The sequence below is a fragment of the Physella acuta genome, unplaced genomic scaffold, assembly GCF_028476545.2.
Source record: "Physella acuta isolate Inbredline_101_S28 unplaced genomic scaffold, ASM2847654v3 ptg001606l, whole genome shotgun sequence".
NCBI classification, from domain to species: domain Eukaryota; kingdom Metazoa; phylum Mollusca; class Gastropoda; family Physidae; genus Physella; species Physella acuta.
In genome coordinates this window covers 60,001-77,009 of record NW_026733120.1, presented here as the reverse complement: position 1 = coordinate 77,009, position 17,009 = coordinate 60,001, and the positions used below count along the sequence as shown (strand labels likewise).

At 36.7% G+C, this 17,009-nt stretch overlaps 1 protein-coding gene across 1 annotated transcript in view; it reads left to right on the top strand.

Moving 5' to 3' along the window:
* The first annotated feature begins 14,262 nt into the window (after positions 1 to 14,262).
* Positions 14,263 to 17,009, top strand: part of LOC131929284 (uncharacterized) — a 57,539-nt gene continuing 54,792 nt past the window's right edge. The window contains exons 1-2 of the mRNA XM_059285370.1: positions 14,263 to 14,400; positions 15,621 to 15,768. Of these exons, the coding sequence (XP_059141353.1) occupies positions 15,720 to 15,768 (49 nt within the window). The 5' untranslated portion in view covers positions 14,263 to 14,400; positions 15,621 to 15,719. The remainder of the gene's footprint in view (positions 14,401 to 15,620; positions 15,769 to 17,009) is intronic.

Below are 17,009 nucleotides of genomic sequence, written 5' to 3'. Positions count from 1 at the left end.
CAACACCGTGGTTCCCCAATAGTTCCCCGAGCGGTTCCCCCGGTCTGCGAGAAGAGGAACAGGAATTACAAGGATTTTATGACGGGATTTGATACCCGTCTGGTCGACCGGAAGTGACGCTTGGTCGAGTGATGGACTCTTAGGGGGGGGGGGGGGGGGCAATCCTGAGCTGGTGGCGGGACTGAAGTTTAAAAGGAAACATAAGCTCCCCTGATGCCATACAATATGGCTTTGATCTGAGCGTTTCGAAAAATAATTACATACTTTGAGAGAGATTTGATGTTATTACGAGTTAATATAGTTATAAAAAGTAATCCATTATTATCAATAACGCATTACCATTAGAACAATTTACACACTTGCAAATTGTTTAAATATATCTTAATTACTTTTTCATCTTTCATTTGCAATTATATATATATATATATATATATATATATATATATATATATATATATATATATATATATATATATATACACAGATTCTATCATCTGATATTAATACTAAAGTTGTAGCTATTTCTGGAAGAGACAAATGCTATGGAAGCAAATCCAAAAAGAATCGGAGTCTGAAATGCCTTCATGGCGCATAACATGTTGACACGTAATACTTAATTGCGTTGGAGGAAATCCCTTCCAACCATAGAGCTAAGAACGAAGAAGAAGAAGAAAACTAAAGTTTAAAGTGTTGTTAACATAATATGTTACGTAAACATGAACATGTATATGTCAACTGCTTGAAATGTAGTGGTAGTTTGCCTGTCATTCACTAGACCAACAGGGGACTCAACCATTAGCTAGTTGTTCTACAGTAGTTTCCCTTCTGTCTTGTTTAGCTCTCCCAATCGCGCCCTAATTTTTTTCTTTGCTACTTTTTACTTTTGCCCTGGAGACTTCAGATGATGATCTATATCCTCATCTTCTCCCCTTCACGCAGAGGATACACGACGCAGCTGAAGTAGAGTTTATGTTTTAATGATCTCGGTATACATTGGGTCAATTGTGGTCATTACTGTCACGCCTTAGTTTCCCTAACGTCAGTGAGGTACTCACCCACCCGAGCTATGCGGAATCAGGGACGTCATGCTAACTGGGTTTCGAACTCGAGACTTTCGAGTTGGCAGTTGGACGATAGACTCCAAATTTTCTAGTGAATTACCAACTCAGCGTAAAGGATTATTATTCGGATTGTGTGTGTGTGTCTGTGTGTAGAGGGGGGGAGGAGTGAGTGAGTGGGTGAGTGTGTTTGTGTGTGTGTGTTCCTAACTGAAATACATCTTATTAAAATAAAATATGAAATACATCAATGTAATAGATGTTAAATTAGCTTTTCTTCTTCAATTTGACCAAACTCGAGTAATCAACATGTACAAAATTAAATAATAAAAGCATCCGTCTCAACTCCACCCATCCCCTCATCTGTCTGACCCCTCCCCTCTCCCCCCCCCCCCCCCACTATCCATAACTAGCTCCAGTTCTACTTAACAAGATACCATTACATCGTGTAACTAAAAATAGACACGTCTTGATTGGCTACATCCAGTTTTCAAACCTTTTCCTCGTTAGCCCATTAAAAACCCGGATTTTTTTTTATTTTTGCTCTCTCCACGAAATAATGTAATTAGAGAAAATCTTTGTATACGGTTTCAGAAATCAGACAGGATAAAACGAAACTCATTTCTCATATTATCAGGACGGGTTAAACATGATTTATCATATGTTTAAACCGTATTGCAAAGAGGAAATTAGGTATAATGACGTTGAAGTGCAGTTTAATTTTGTGTTGTTTTTTTTTTTAAATTATCTCCAGTAATTTGCAGTTATTTTTGCTTGTGATTTGATTTTTTTAAAATAATTCGGATTAAAAAAGCACATATGTAAAAGGAGTTATTTTTATCAATGTGTTTTTTTTTATTAACGGTTTGCGCCATTACGTCGGTAAAAAAACGTATTACATTATTCGTTATAAATTTTATTTTTCTGTAGAAAGGGGGCGTTATATCTCGTCTACCTTATCCATATAGGCCTACACGTCGTACACATTCAAGTGGTTTGTGGTTTACTATTGCATATGCTTCCAACTGCACCTATGTCCTATTAGCCCTAATCTATCAAAGTCTCTATCATAGCCCTAAGCTGAAAACATTCCATATTACATTTTCCCCTTTTTACATGCTTCCAATTCTACTTACGCCCTAATCTACAGAAGTCCATTTGTTCCTACCGCCTATTCAACAAACGCCTATTCTTCATACGTCCCAACAATTTATTGTACTCGTACACAGTCCATTTGTACATACCGCCTATTTTGAACACGCTGATTTCTATCTAACCATATTCCATACACGTCTATACGTCCCAGCAGAGTTTCTTCCAGGCATCTCTTCGGGGGTCTCAGCCCCCCCCCCCCCCGAAAAAATTCTACCGCCCTCTTCCCCCCCCCCCCCCCTCCCCCCGAACGAAATGAAATTTAGATAATTTATATAGAAAATATACGGAATGAAATGTATATAATTTATATAGAAAATATATACTTTTAACAGTGTCCGCCCCCCCACCCCCGAAGAAAGTCTACCGCCCCCCGAAAATTTCAAGCCCCCCCCCCCCCGGAGAAAAAAGTCTGGAATAAACACTGCGTCCCAGTGCTTTATTCTACAAGTCCATTTTTATCTAAACCATATTCCTTATACGTCCCAACGCCCTATTTTACACGTCCATTTGTATTTAATCCAGTATTTATTCAGTATACGTCCCAACGCCCTACTCTACACACGTCCCATTCTAGGTACTCCATCCTGCAGATTTCGATTAACCTCTTTATATCAACTCTAATCTGACCACTAAACTTAAAAGTCTTGAGGCGAACTGATTAGTCGACTTGGCATTGCTACGTCCTTGATAAAGGTCAACATTACTCTACAAAAACCGAATTAGCTCAACGTTACTGTATTGTCACCATAAATAGATGGAATACTCGTGGTTTAGCTGGTGACTCAAAGGGTGACCTTTTCCAGTGAGTGACCCGACAGGTGACCTTGAACCAATCAGACGTGACCTTTAACTTTTTACTCATGTGTCAGACGCTTAATGAATATTTTAATTTTAAAATATGTGCGACTGTCTTGGTGTTAAATTAAAATAAGGAAAAACTATTGTTTAGCTTGGCTATTTGCATCAGTGGTCAATTATACACTGCTGACTGGTATTGGGAAAATATAATTATTTAATATCAACACAATATTAATAGTGAACACAATATTAAACGTAAATTGCATAACAAATAAGAATTGTTAAATATTAAAACTTTCATTGTGTAAGCCTTGTTATTATTATAATTTTAAATATATTAAATATTCGGTGATTTAAAAAATTAAATAACTTATAAAAGTTTACGAAAAAAAGTAGTAAAAATTTATTTAAAATTTGCATCTTAGTTTAGCAAACAGCCCTATTGAAATTTCTAAAAAATGTACTCTTAAAATTGCTTACGTGAAATTTTATCGCTACATTGGTAAATCGGGAAAAGATGCAACTGTTTCAGAAAACTAATTTTTCAAAATTTAAAAATGAAATTATCACAGTTAAATGAAAAAAACGTGTAAGTTATAAAACCTAAACATATCATTGATGAAATATGTTTTCAAAGTTAAAATAACGAGGGGTGGGGTGGAGAAATGGGGGGGGGGGGGGTGGGGTGGGGTGCAGGGAGGTGTTTAGGAGATCTCAGCACGTTGAGATTTCTCCAGTAGCGGGTTAAACATTATCTTGCTCGCCCTTATGAATGGGAGATAATTACATAGGTATTAGTAATTGAAACAGTCTGGTGTTGAGGCTTTTTGTAAAGGCCAAGGACGAATTTTAACATGCTTTAACAATTACATTTTTTTTATCCTTCCGTTTTTTTTTTAATTTATAATTGGAATTTTAAATATATCAGATTTCAGTGTATCGTTTTAATTATAATCATATTTCAAACAGCATCTATTAAACCAAAATGTTTTATCTATTTTAACTATACGCTGAAGTATACTGTTATTATTGAAAACGGCGTCTGTGTTCTATTTAATTTTGTTTTGAAATATTCTTGCTAGGCTGAAGCTGATATATATCATATAAAATGAATTTAAATTTATATTATCTTGATATAAAGTTTAAGTTAAACGTTGTTTACATACTGAAAAGCAAAAATTATAACGATGTTTACATCTAGTTTCCTTTTTATAGCCAAGAATTTAAAGTTTGAATCGTTTTAATAAGTTTAGATTTTCAAACAAATTACATTAAGCATTTAACATTTTAAGCATCAATAAATGTAAAAATAAATCATAATCGTAATTCTTAAAAGGAGAAAAATTATAAATAAGACACATAAGAGTCACATGACCATCAGAGTATAGTCACATGAACAGTCACATGACCAGACACATGACAATCATAGTACAGTCACATGACCATCATTATATAGTCACATGACCATCCCAGTATAGTCACATTACCATCGTTATATAGTCACATGACCATCCCAGTATAGTCACATGATCATCATGGTATAGTCACATGACCATCATTATATAGTCACATGACCATCCCAGTATAGTCACATGATCATCATATTATAGTCACATGACCATCACAATATAGTCACATGACCATCATAGTATAGTCACATGACCATCACAATATAGTCACATGACCATCATAGTAAAGTCACATGACCACAACTTTATAGTCACATGACCATCATAGTATAGTCACATGACCACAACTTTATAGTCACATGACCATCATAGTAAAGTCACATGACCATCATAGTATAGTCACATGACTATCATAGTATAGTCACATGACCATCATAGTATAGTCACATGACCATGATAGTATAGTCACATGACCATGATAGTATAGTCACATGACCATCATAGTATAGTCACATGACCCTCATAGTATAGTCACATGACCATCATAGTATAGTCACATGACCATCATAGTATAGTCACATGACCATCATAGTATAGTCACATGACCATCATAGTATAGTCACATGACCATCATAGTATAGTCACATCACCATAACTTTACGATCGCATGGACAATATTTCAAACTCACATGGCGGTCACGTGTCAACCGGCGGCTAGGTCACGTGTCATTAGCCCTCTTCACCCCTACAATGGCCATGATGAGCTCTTGGTCAGACCAAATTGGGCTCGTGATTTGCTTGCGCCTGGGTGCCACCAACACAAGATGAGGTACTTGGACAACATTGTTGCTACAGCATTGATCAACTGGACCACGTCATTTAGGCAAGTTGTTTATGTGTACTCTTGGGACTCAGAAAAACTAGGTATGGCTTGCTTATTCCTTTTTGGCCTCTGGGAAGCAAAGAGCTGTAGTCACACCTCTCCAAAAGACTAGGTTTTGGGCAGCTTTCTTTATATGCGCTAATGAAAGCCTAGTAGCTTTGTCCTTTCTTTTACTGTTCTTCTCCAGGAATTCATTGGCCGGTCTGCTTTACTCTTCCCCTACTAGTAAAAGTGGGTATTTTCAAAATAAATTAGATTTTTTATCTGGAGTGGGTGGGGGGGGGGGGGGGGTTATGAAGGTGTTGTGTCATTATTAGCTCTTTGTCCGGCCGCCTTTACTATCCCCAATTTGACTAAGGTACCCGTCAGAGCTTGGTGGACTCACGGACTTGAGACTTGCGAGTTAGCAGTTGTGTAGTCTATGTAACCGAAAATGTAACAACTTTCTTACATTTCACTTTACTGTTAAGAGAATAACGTACGTAGGATGAGAAAACTGGGATTTCAATTATTACAAGAAAATGCAATTAAACGTTCTAATATTTCATACAACCAATTACATTAAAAATGTGTTTTATTGATTGAAGTTTTTCTCAATTTATTTTAAGTATGCTAATTCGAGGGGAAAGTGGGGGGGGGGGGTCTACTAATTATTGATTTTCAATCTATTTAGTCCATTATTTGTGTAGATTTGATCTGTTTTTAATGGTTTTCATAATTGGCTGTGTATGTGATTGTTGCAGCCTGTTTAAGTCGTATTTTCTTCTGTGTGTGTTGTTTATTTTTTTTACCATTTCGATAAGTCTGGTAATTTTGAAGGACGTGAAACAACACAGCATGCGTTAAATCTTGTGATCCTGTGATGAAAAACTCGCTGTGTTCAGCTTTTAAAGTATTGGGAGGGGTTGATGGCTTTTGGATTACAAACACACTCACAACAGACACACAGACACACTGACACATATACATACATTGTCACACACGTGTACATGTGTATATATATATCTATCTATCTATCTATATATATATATAAATATATATATATATATATATATATATATATAAATATATATATATATATATATATATATATAAATATATATATATATATATATATATATATATATATATATATATATATATATATATATATATATATACATATATATATATATATATATATATATATATATATATATATATATTTGTTTATTTATAAAACTCCAGTCTTTTTAAAATTTCGCACATCCATTTTTTCGTGGGTAGGGTGGGGGGGGGGGTGCTAAACCCCCACACTCACTATTCAAGAACCGCCACTGCCGCCAGTATTATACATCACGCTAGTTAATTTCTGATTCCCCTTGTCAGATCCTGGCTCTCAATAGCCTCAGTTCATCAGGACAAAAGAACGTTTCAATCGTTTAGCGGTGCGGGCAAAAGATGTTTCTCATAATCCTTTCACTCATCAAAAGTCGATTCTTCACGCTGGCTGGGCAGACATTGCCAGGTATCGCGTTGATCGATACCTTTATTGTTTCACAGATTCTCATCATGAATATAAAAAAAATAACGATACCGGAACATGAACATATTGGGACAAAAAAAGTGTTGTATTCGATGATTTTTTTTTTCTGGCTCGATTGATGTGGTTGATTCGATTCCTCAATCTTCATTTGGCTGAGGTTCTCAATGTCCGCGCTGCCCCGTACAAATCGGGCACGTAAAAATATGCATTTTATTCTAATCTCAGGAGACTGTCTGGGTACGTTGTCTAGACTACAAAGATGTGTTGGGGGGGGGGGGGGGGGAGGGGGATCAGTACCGTAAGTACTGGGTTGCGAGGGAGGAGTGTAAATCATACCCAACGATGTGGATTATAATATTTGCATTGTGGATTCTCACTTTAATAGTTACATACATACAAACACATTCAAAGATTAAAGTTATGCTAAGTTCCCCTTTCAGACATAAATATCCACAGGGTAGGTGAGGTAGAGTTCATGTTTCTTGACATCGTCATATGAAGGGGCATTTTTCTCAGCTTTATATCCAGCCGCCTTTAATTCCCCCAACATGAATCAGGTACCCATTAGAGCTAGGTGGACTCGTGGACGTTTTACAGTCCCGAGTCCGTACCGTGAACAGACTCGTAAACTTTAGGTTCATAGCCGAACGCTCTACCATTCGACCCCGCCGTCCTACACAGAAAGAGTAACGACAAAAATAAACTCAGAAATGCTTAACCCGTAGGTTTCAAGTTCAAATCTTCGTTTCGTTCCTTAGGAGATCCCTGAGTGCGATATCTTCTCAGCTCTCCTCCTCTAAATGATAGATCGCAATGTATGGACGGCTGAGCATGCCTCCGACAATTCCATTTTATACCGAGTTTTTAAACATGAACTCTACTTCACCTGGTCTAAGGAGTGATTTGTCTCAAAAGATTCCCTTTTCTGACCTGTTCTACGAATGTAAACTCAAGTGCAGAATGCACAGTTGTGGGAGGGTGAAATAGGGTGGAGGGGTTCACATGCTGTGAGGCAATGCACAAATGTGTTAATCGTTGTTGACATTTTCAACTTGAAGCCTTACATCTGTTAAAACAATTACAAGGCCCTAATGTGCACCAGGGGTCTTTTGTGTGGTGGGCGTCCCTCAGCCCAGATCTATATTTAGCGGACAGTCTCAAGGTCAAGGTCACAGAAAGTTCTGCTGCATTATCTATTTGAAGCGCCTGTATACTACAATGCATAGCTTTTTACTTTCTCGTATACGAAGTATAGAGAAAGTATTGTAATCGTGCAAAAAAATGAATCGAGATTTTTGCATATCTCGACGTTTTACACCTTCCTGAGGGGGAAAAATATAGTTTTGCAATCTTGTCCGTATGTCTGTGTGTGTGTGCATGTGCAAGTTCCCATCAGAGTTGTGTGTACTCTGCTGATTTGAACCCGGATTCGAACTCAAGACTTTCAGGTTATCAGTGTAGCGTTCTACTGCTATGCCACTAGGTCCCTTAGATGCATACATCAAAATATATCAAAATTTCAAGAAATGTGATATAATTTATGTATTTTATTTAAATGTAAAGCCTTCTAACAGAACTAGTTAAAGGCAACATGTTTCGACAATAGTACGCGGATATCATAGCTATGTAACAACAGCAAAGTTGAGCTTCATGTTCAAGGGCTGATTGTAGGCCTATAGCTTGAAACGTTATTGGCTTGAATAAGAAACACTACGTTGACCAGTTTGAAGTAATATGCTAAATCAGCCATCTTATATTGTGATTAAATGGCAAGAAAGCGCGCAAAAAAATCTGGCCACTTAATGACGAAATAATCTCCGAGCCCGGTTCTTTCCCCTGCCAATGAATTCGATATTTGTTACGACCGCTCAGAGGACCGTATCGAGTATCAAATATTCCTCTAAATGAAACCCCCTCAGAAGTTCTTTGGCCGGCGTTTTATTTATACGAGTCATGGGAAATCGCGGAGCTCTTGGTTAATCGGAGTCGATACCGCCCGCCGTTTGTTATTGTTGACAGGGCAATATGGTTACTGTCGAGACGATTATTTTGTGCGCACGATTTACGCGAGAGCGGGGATGTCGATACTCGTCCACATAAAGTATCCACCATCAGAGGGTGACCATCGTATTTAGATTAGCCTTCCGCGACCTTTGGTGGAGGGAGTGGGTGTGTCGGCGCGTGCATAACACGTGAATGTATTGCTCGAGTGTGAGAGGTATGTGACATTGATGAGGTGGGGTTCTGCAAGGGGGTGTGTAAGGGGAGTAAGTCGTGTAGAAGGAACGGGTTAAGCCGCTTGTAAAGGGAGGTTTTTGTACGGTGAAGAAAAGACTTGAATAGAAATTTTGTTTTAATATGTATTAGATTCATTATCTGGAAATTAATTGAGATGTGGATTAAAGTATTTGGGATGGATAGGTAGATGGATGGATGAATGGATGGATGGATGGATAGGTAGATGGATGGATAGATCGATGGATGGATGGATGGATGGATGGATGGATGGATGGACGGACGGACGGATGAATGAATGAATGAATGGACGGATGGATGGATGGACGGATGGACTTTTTGAAGCTATAACACAGTAATTAATAGCCTTTTGGTATTTATGGATTTTGTAATGTTCAAGGGAGAGAATTAATAGCAGCAATATAGCTACGCTGAAACATTTAAATCACTTTAATGTTCCTTCTGTGTAAGCTAATTCTTTAGCCAGGACGAAACGCTTACTTCACACCATAATGACCTTCCCTTTCTGGTCAAGCACATAATGAAGATTGATGCTAATAGCACGTAGACTGACCACTCGGCGACGTGCAGGCAATCAACAGACTAGTCCAGTTTACAGGAAGTGCACGACTTAGGCGTGGGGGAGGGGGTCAGCGTCGTGTCAGGGGATACTTGAATCTGGACATCACCGGGTGGTGTATTGATTTAACCAGGGGACTCACTCGGGGTTATAATGAGCTGGGTCTATTTAGGGGTCGGAGTCAGTGTGGAGGATTATGTGTAGTGGGGGGGGGTTGAAAGAAAAGGGGTCGGGGGTCGCTGTTTTGACTGGACAGGAAGCTGAGAATACGGACGAGTGAGCAGTAATCATGGCGCGAGATGGACGGAAGGGGGAAATGTAAACAAAGGAGAGATGAAAACTCAGATGGAGAGAAAGATAGAGGATGTTGAAGAAAAAGTAGTTATTTTCATGTCTGGTGTAAGCTTACAGTTTGTCTTAAATATAGGCTTACAGTTTGTCGCAAATGTAGGCTTATTGTTTGTCGCAAATGTAGGCTTGTAGTTTGTCGCAAATGTAGGCTTATAGTTTGTCGTAAACAGTTTGTCGTCAATATAGGCTTACAAATTGTCATAAATGTAACTTTACAGTTTGTCGTTTAAATTTGTCTATGTTAATGTTAGGTTTAGGATTAAAAGAATTAAATTATAAGTTGCGCTTTTGTTTTTACAAATGTTCTACTATACATTTAAAAAAAATTGTAAATGGGTCGTTAGTATTATATCTGAAAATCTTTTCAATGTTTTGGAGTTTTATTTAGATGTTTGACTAAGGTTAGTATTGGCAGAATAGAGTAGTTAATGTTAAAGATTATTAGATCAAGGTTAAAATACTGTTAGCAAACTCAATTTTTGGAAGTTTAATAAAAAATACAATTAAAAGACAATGGAATTATAACATAACATTTTCATTGTATTCTAACTGTCTTGTTTAGTTATTTTCTAAAAAAAATTATTATTCATATTTAAAATAAATTAAAGTTCATTTGCTTCTTGGCCTTATGAAGGGATGGTGTGGTCAGCACTATACCCAACCGCCTTCACTTTCCTCAACGTAATCAGGTACCCATCAGAGCTGTGTCGTCTCAGGTACGTCCCTAAAGTCACAAGTCAGACCAACGAACTCAAGACCTTCGGGCTAGCAATCAAACGCTCTACCATTCGACCACGCCGTCCCACGATAACTCAGATGACTGCTCCTAAAAGAAAAAAAATACAATATACAATTTCTATTTATACCGAATTACTTGAAAATAAATAAAAAATGCTATAAAAAATGAGAAGCGATGAGCTTGGATTTTATGGAAGTGTGGCTTGAGATATCTTATTTCGTGTTTTTATGTTTCCTTTAAATTTGGCTCAATGTGTCCTATTACTGCCTTATTTGTGTCTTATTTGTGTCTTATTTTTGTCTTATTTCTATCATATTTGTGTCTTGCTTGTCTCATGAGATTATGGGTTGCGGTGTGTCAACTACGTTGCTTGTTTCATCAACGTTTATGACGTGGTGTCTTGATTTAAATATCTTTAAATTGTTTTCATCTTCGTTCTTATTTGGTGTGGATTTTTATCCAACTCAATTTTGTGTGCGTCATGTGGCATGTTGACTACGACTTCAGCCTGCTTTTCTTTCAAGATATGCTTCAAAGCTTGTGTCCAGCCAAGAACTGTCTTCAACGCAGCGGTTCATTTTGGAGTTTTCTCTCCCCTTATATCTAGACTTATCTATCTGCGAATGGAACTCGGGACTTACGGAGTAAGCAAACATGCACTCTCCCTCGCCGAGTTAACAACCAACGCCTCAGAATTTTAAAACATAATTAAATTTTAAAATTTTCTTAATTTCTTAAAACAAAATTCTATTGAATTTTTTTTATTGTTTGTCCCCCAAATTACCCCAACATTATGTAAATACTGTATTATATTTCCAAATCAGATAATGTAATGTAAGCCTTAAATAAAACGAATCCTGATTAATTAAAATATCTATGCCAGATATTGGCAAACACCGGAAGTTTGTTTGCATCTTAGAGGAGACGCCCCTACAGGGGAGATAATATTGACAACAATGTTATTGCGTATGAGAGAATAAGCATCACATAATTATACAGCGTAATAGATATACATATTTAACGCTAAAATAATACAGAAATTATATATGTGTGGCTTGCATCAATAAACAACGATGCGAAAATAGATTGTGGGATTGCCTCCGTGAAAAGCAGGCAATACATTTAGAGTTCGTGTGGGTCATTGTTTTTAAAGAAGCTGATCTTTGCCAAGGCCATTTTTTTCCTTATAAAATAAACACATGCGAAAGGTTGCCTCAATATTGAGGAGCCACTTTAAAAATGTCTAAGTAGTATCTGAAAGAAGAAATAAAAGATATGACATATATTAACTTCGATAAGTTTATATTAGACAATGAATTATTTTTTTTTGCGTCAAAAATATAAATAATTTGTACCATTGATGTTCTATATAAATGTATCAAACTCAACTTAAGATTTTAGAGAGGTTGCTTCAATATTGAGGAGCCACTTTAAAAATGTCTAAGTAGTATCTGAAAGAAGAAATAAAAGATGTGACATATATTAACTTCGATAAGTTTATATTAGACAATGAATTTATGTCTTGTGTCAAAAATATAAATAATTTGCACCATTGCTGTTCTATACAAATGTATCTAACTCAACCTACGATTTTCCCATCAGTTTATAAAATTGCATTATGCATATTATTTCCGTTTGGAAGACAAAACGCAGCTTTCCAAGTGACATATTGTCTTAACTTTATAATCTCCCCTTCCTCTTCGCGCATAACGGAAGTGCAGTCCCCGCCATCTTTTGTTCGTCATCCCACGGCTGTCATGTCACAGCGTATTGTCCTCCCCCACCCCACAGACATTTGTTTTCTATCCCAACTGTTATCCTATCCTTCATAATTGTTTCCTATATACTGACACTTTGCTGTAAGGCTATTTCAAAAGAAGTTTTTTTTTGGTTGGTTTTTTTTTTTTTTTTTTAAATTGAATAACTTCAGTTCTAACAAACTGCCTCTTCCCACTTAAACACTCTCCTCCCCAAATAAAAAACAACACACAGACAAACACTCACATTACTCTTGTGTTATCAGGACTACTATTCATATTATTTCCCTCTTCAAAGCCAACACGTTATCACGCTAATTGTCAAAGAAACATCGCTCAACTGCGCATCAAACCGGGTTTTTCTAGCACAATTTTAAAGCGTCATATTAACATGATTACAATTAGACATTTTATCATTTAGAATTTTATACAATCCCAAATATCCACATTATTTTTTCTAAAATTCCAACAATACCCAATTTTAATCTACAACCACAACATATCCAATTTTAATCTACAACCACAACATCCCCAAAACGAATCTACAATCCGAATTATCCCCTAACATCTACAATTCCAACAACCCAATAAAACGTACCTAAAATCTCCTAAATCCCAAGCATTTTTCTACAATCCCATCAATTCTAAAAGCTTATCAACAATACCTCCACTCTAAAAAAATTAATCTACAATCTACAATCTCCACTTCTTCAATACCAAATTGCAATCCCACTAATCCCTTTACACTTATCTACAATCCTAAAATTCCCAAACACTTACCTACATTCCCAACAATCTCCTATCATTTATCTTCAAACAATCATTCAACACTTATCTACAATCACCCCCCCCCCCCTTCTACACCGGAAATCCGTCTCTACCCATCAATTGATACGTCACTCCACCCCCATCAACCGACCGGGAATTCCCGCCAATGACAATCGACTCACGTCATCTCCTTGTCTTCACTAGCACACAATAGTTTAACAAAACCAATCAATATGTTCACTCTTCTTCTTCGTTCTTAATTTTCAGTGCTGGAAGAGATCGTGCCTAATATGCCAGAGGGTTTAAACTCGAATCTTTTTTTCTTCGAATTTATCAACCATGAGCTTTTGACTCGACCACGCTTCCATCACAATTAAGGATACGTATCAACTAGTTATGCGCCATTGAGGCCATTGACTCCGATTTCAGCCTGCTTTTCTTTTTGGATTTGCTTCCCAGAGGCGTAGCGACCATTCCCGGCGCCCGGGGACATACTTTCAATTTGGCGCCCCCCTCGGGAGCAAATTTTCGATTTGCACCCCCCCCTCGAACTTTTCATTTGCACCCCCCCCCCCCTCAAATTTTCGATTTGCACCCCCCCCCCCTCGAACTTTTCATTTGCACCCCCCTCAAACTTTCAATTTGGCGCCCCCCCCTAAGGTCGGCGCCCCGGGACATATGCCCCCCCCCCGCCCCCCCCCCTCGCTACGCCTCTGTTGCTTCCATAGCCTTTGTCCAACCAAGAACAAACAACAATGCAGCAGTTGTTTGATTTTGGAGTTGTGGCTGTCCCCAGCTAACGAGCCTCATCTGCCTGAGAGTTCAAACTGGAGTCTTTTTGGTTTAGCAACCGTGAGCTTTACCGACTCGACAACGCCGACCCCTACAAAACCAATCAATATGTTCACCCTTTCTATTTTGTTTCTGTTTTTGTTTCCTACCCAGGGCCCACACCTCAGAAACATCACCCACACGTCAAGCGAGAGACCGACACTAAACCTAACCCTGACTTAACCAGCCCGGATAATTAACGTCTCGTCTTCCGGTAATTTACCCGACCCGATGAAAGGGGAGAGAGCTGTCTCCCTTTATCTTTCTGGCACCCAGCGCTAATTCAAAAGCACCACGTAACACCTCCAATGGTAAGTAATTTATTAGTTCTCGGCTTGTTGTGTCGCCTCAACATAACTGAAGGACAGGGTGGGAAGTTTTTTTTTTTTTTATGATAAATTGGAGCTTAATAGAAATGGATACATATTGTATATATTTACAATGGAGGAGCTAAACATACTAGAGTCACATTTTTGAGAAAATGAAACAAAGCAATTGTCGTTATAGTATCTAAAGTACAAATATTAATAGTAAAGAATGTATTTACGTGCCTCTTTGAAACCTACAACAACAAAAAATTAAGTTTTATAACCAATTTTAATTTTTAATCTCATTTATATCATAATGTTGTTTGTTAGTTTCACACTAAGATCTTCAATTTAACTTCTAAAAAAACACATGAAGTGATATACTTAATTCCCCAACTATTTTCGGGTACTAGTTATAGCTGGGTGAATTCCATAACTCAAACAGTAAACCCTCAATGTCTTTAAGCTAGAAATAATGTGCTCTACGAATCAGCTAATAAACCGGTTTTTCACTTGTTTACTACAATCTCATTAACGCCAGGACTCCATGCAACTAGTTAACATAGAAATCTTTTATTGTTTCGTTTTTTTTTTTGCTTATTCTTTATTTTTCATATCTCATGTAATTATTGTATCGTGTTAACGTGTATATTAAAAAAATACACAGGACCGAAATCTCGGATTTACTGCATAATAAACTCAGTACATCACACCCAGAAATCCCTTTGTATCTTTATCGTATGCGATAAACGAATCTTCATAAAGGGTTAGATTCAGTACATACAAATAAATGTCCTATCTCGTTATACGTATTGTGTCTATTTGATAGGATAAGTGATTTAAAAAAAAAACAATACATACTTAATTTACCCAGCGTCTCAGATTATTTCAAAAACAAGATTATCTGATTAACATGAAAAGACTAGCTTAAACATTTATTATAAGTTCAACAAGACATTAAATATTTTATTTGAGAACTAATTGTGTAGTTTTAACTGATACGAAAGTATACTTCAGGGGCGAATGTAGTTTAAAACACTTAATAGATAGGAGATCTAATCATTATTAATTTACAACAAAGGTTATAATTAGCACACAATGGCTACACAATCATTGTACGCGAAGAAGGTAAGTTTACTTAAGTCAATTACAATGTAAGGATTAAATTAAACAGTGTAATGTTTTAACTGAAGTGAGCAAAGATGTTATCTCTATCTCCACAGAGCTTTCAACTTAGCCCACACAACTCTCCAACAAGCAACCCAGACCCATGCAGGTCGAGTTTTCTAGAAGTGCAGGCGCCGATTAGACTCTAAGGCGCCATGGTTGTCTCTTACGTGTTGGATCTTTTGATATTACTTCTGATAGAAGGTGAGTACTACAACATACAACAGCACACACAAATAAAGGCACATGACATACAATACGTACAGGTTAAAACATAAAATGCACACACACATCTATATACCTATCTATCTATCCCTGTTTATAAATATATATATATATATATATATATATATATATATATATATATATATATATATACATTTAATTCTTTTTGCACGAAAAATGTAATAATGTGGTAGATCCAGATACTAAAATAATTTTTGTTGTTTAAGACTCCCAATACCACCCATACAAACCTTTTACCCTTATAAGAGTCGGATCGACTGTAATTTTTGATATTTTGAAAAGCACTTAATACCACTATTATGAAAAGCACATAATACCACCTACGAAAAAATAAAATTAGAAACTTTAGGAATGGTCTGTAAACTAATTTAAACAAATTTAAACAGATGGGTTTTGAATTCAACAAATTAACTTTGACAATAATAATTGACTATACAAGTTTGGTGTAAAATAAACTACATATAACTGACGATTCTATTTTATAATAAAATAATCTCAAATAACAGTAATAATTTCTCAAAAAATAAACATATTTTAAAGAACCTTAACACTCTGGTATACATTTAACACATTTGCAACTAATTTATAATTTATGTAGAATGTAAGTTCAGTGTAATCCTCACTTTCAATACAAACATAAGAGCTATATTTAGAAAGAGGTTAGGTTCGTGCTCATCTGAAGAAAAACGGTGAAGACAAAAAAAAAAGATTCTCTACGTTTAGCCTGCTCGTTCTGTTGCGCATTGGAGCGGGTGATTTTATTAGGGCGGTCAAGGGTGGATATAGCACCGGGGCATCGCTTTTACGGTGTAGAGTTTATTGTGTTTCCATCTTCTTTCGTCCACCGTTACATGTAATGGCGTTAGGGGAGGGTGGGAAAGATGGGGGTGGGGGGTGCTGGGTGGATAGTGATGGACTGACTGTCTAGCTTTGAAGATAAGCTTGTAATCTTCAGCTCTTTAGGTTAGTACACAGAGGAAATTTTTTAATTAAAGGAACTTCAATGTTAAAAAAAAAGACTAGCTGGAACTTTTCTTTAAAAAACAAAAAAGGTCTACTTTGCTTTAAAAATTAGTTATGTAACACATAGTACATTTTTGAACTGATACTGAATTTGGCAGAGGAAGTAAAATGTATCTATTGGTATCAACTTTCTTAATAATATTGTTATTTTTTTTACTATAAAATGCTTAGACGCG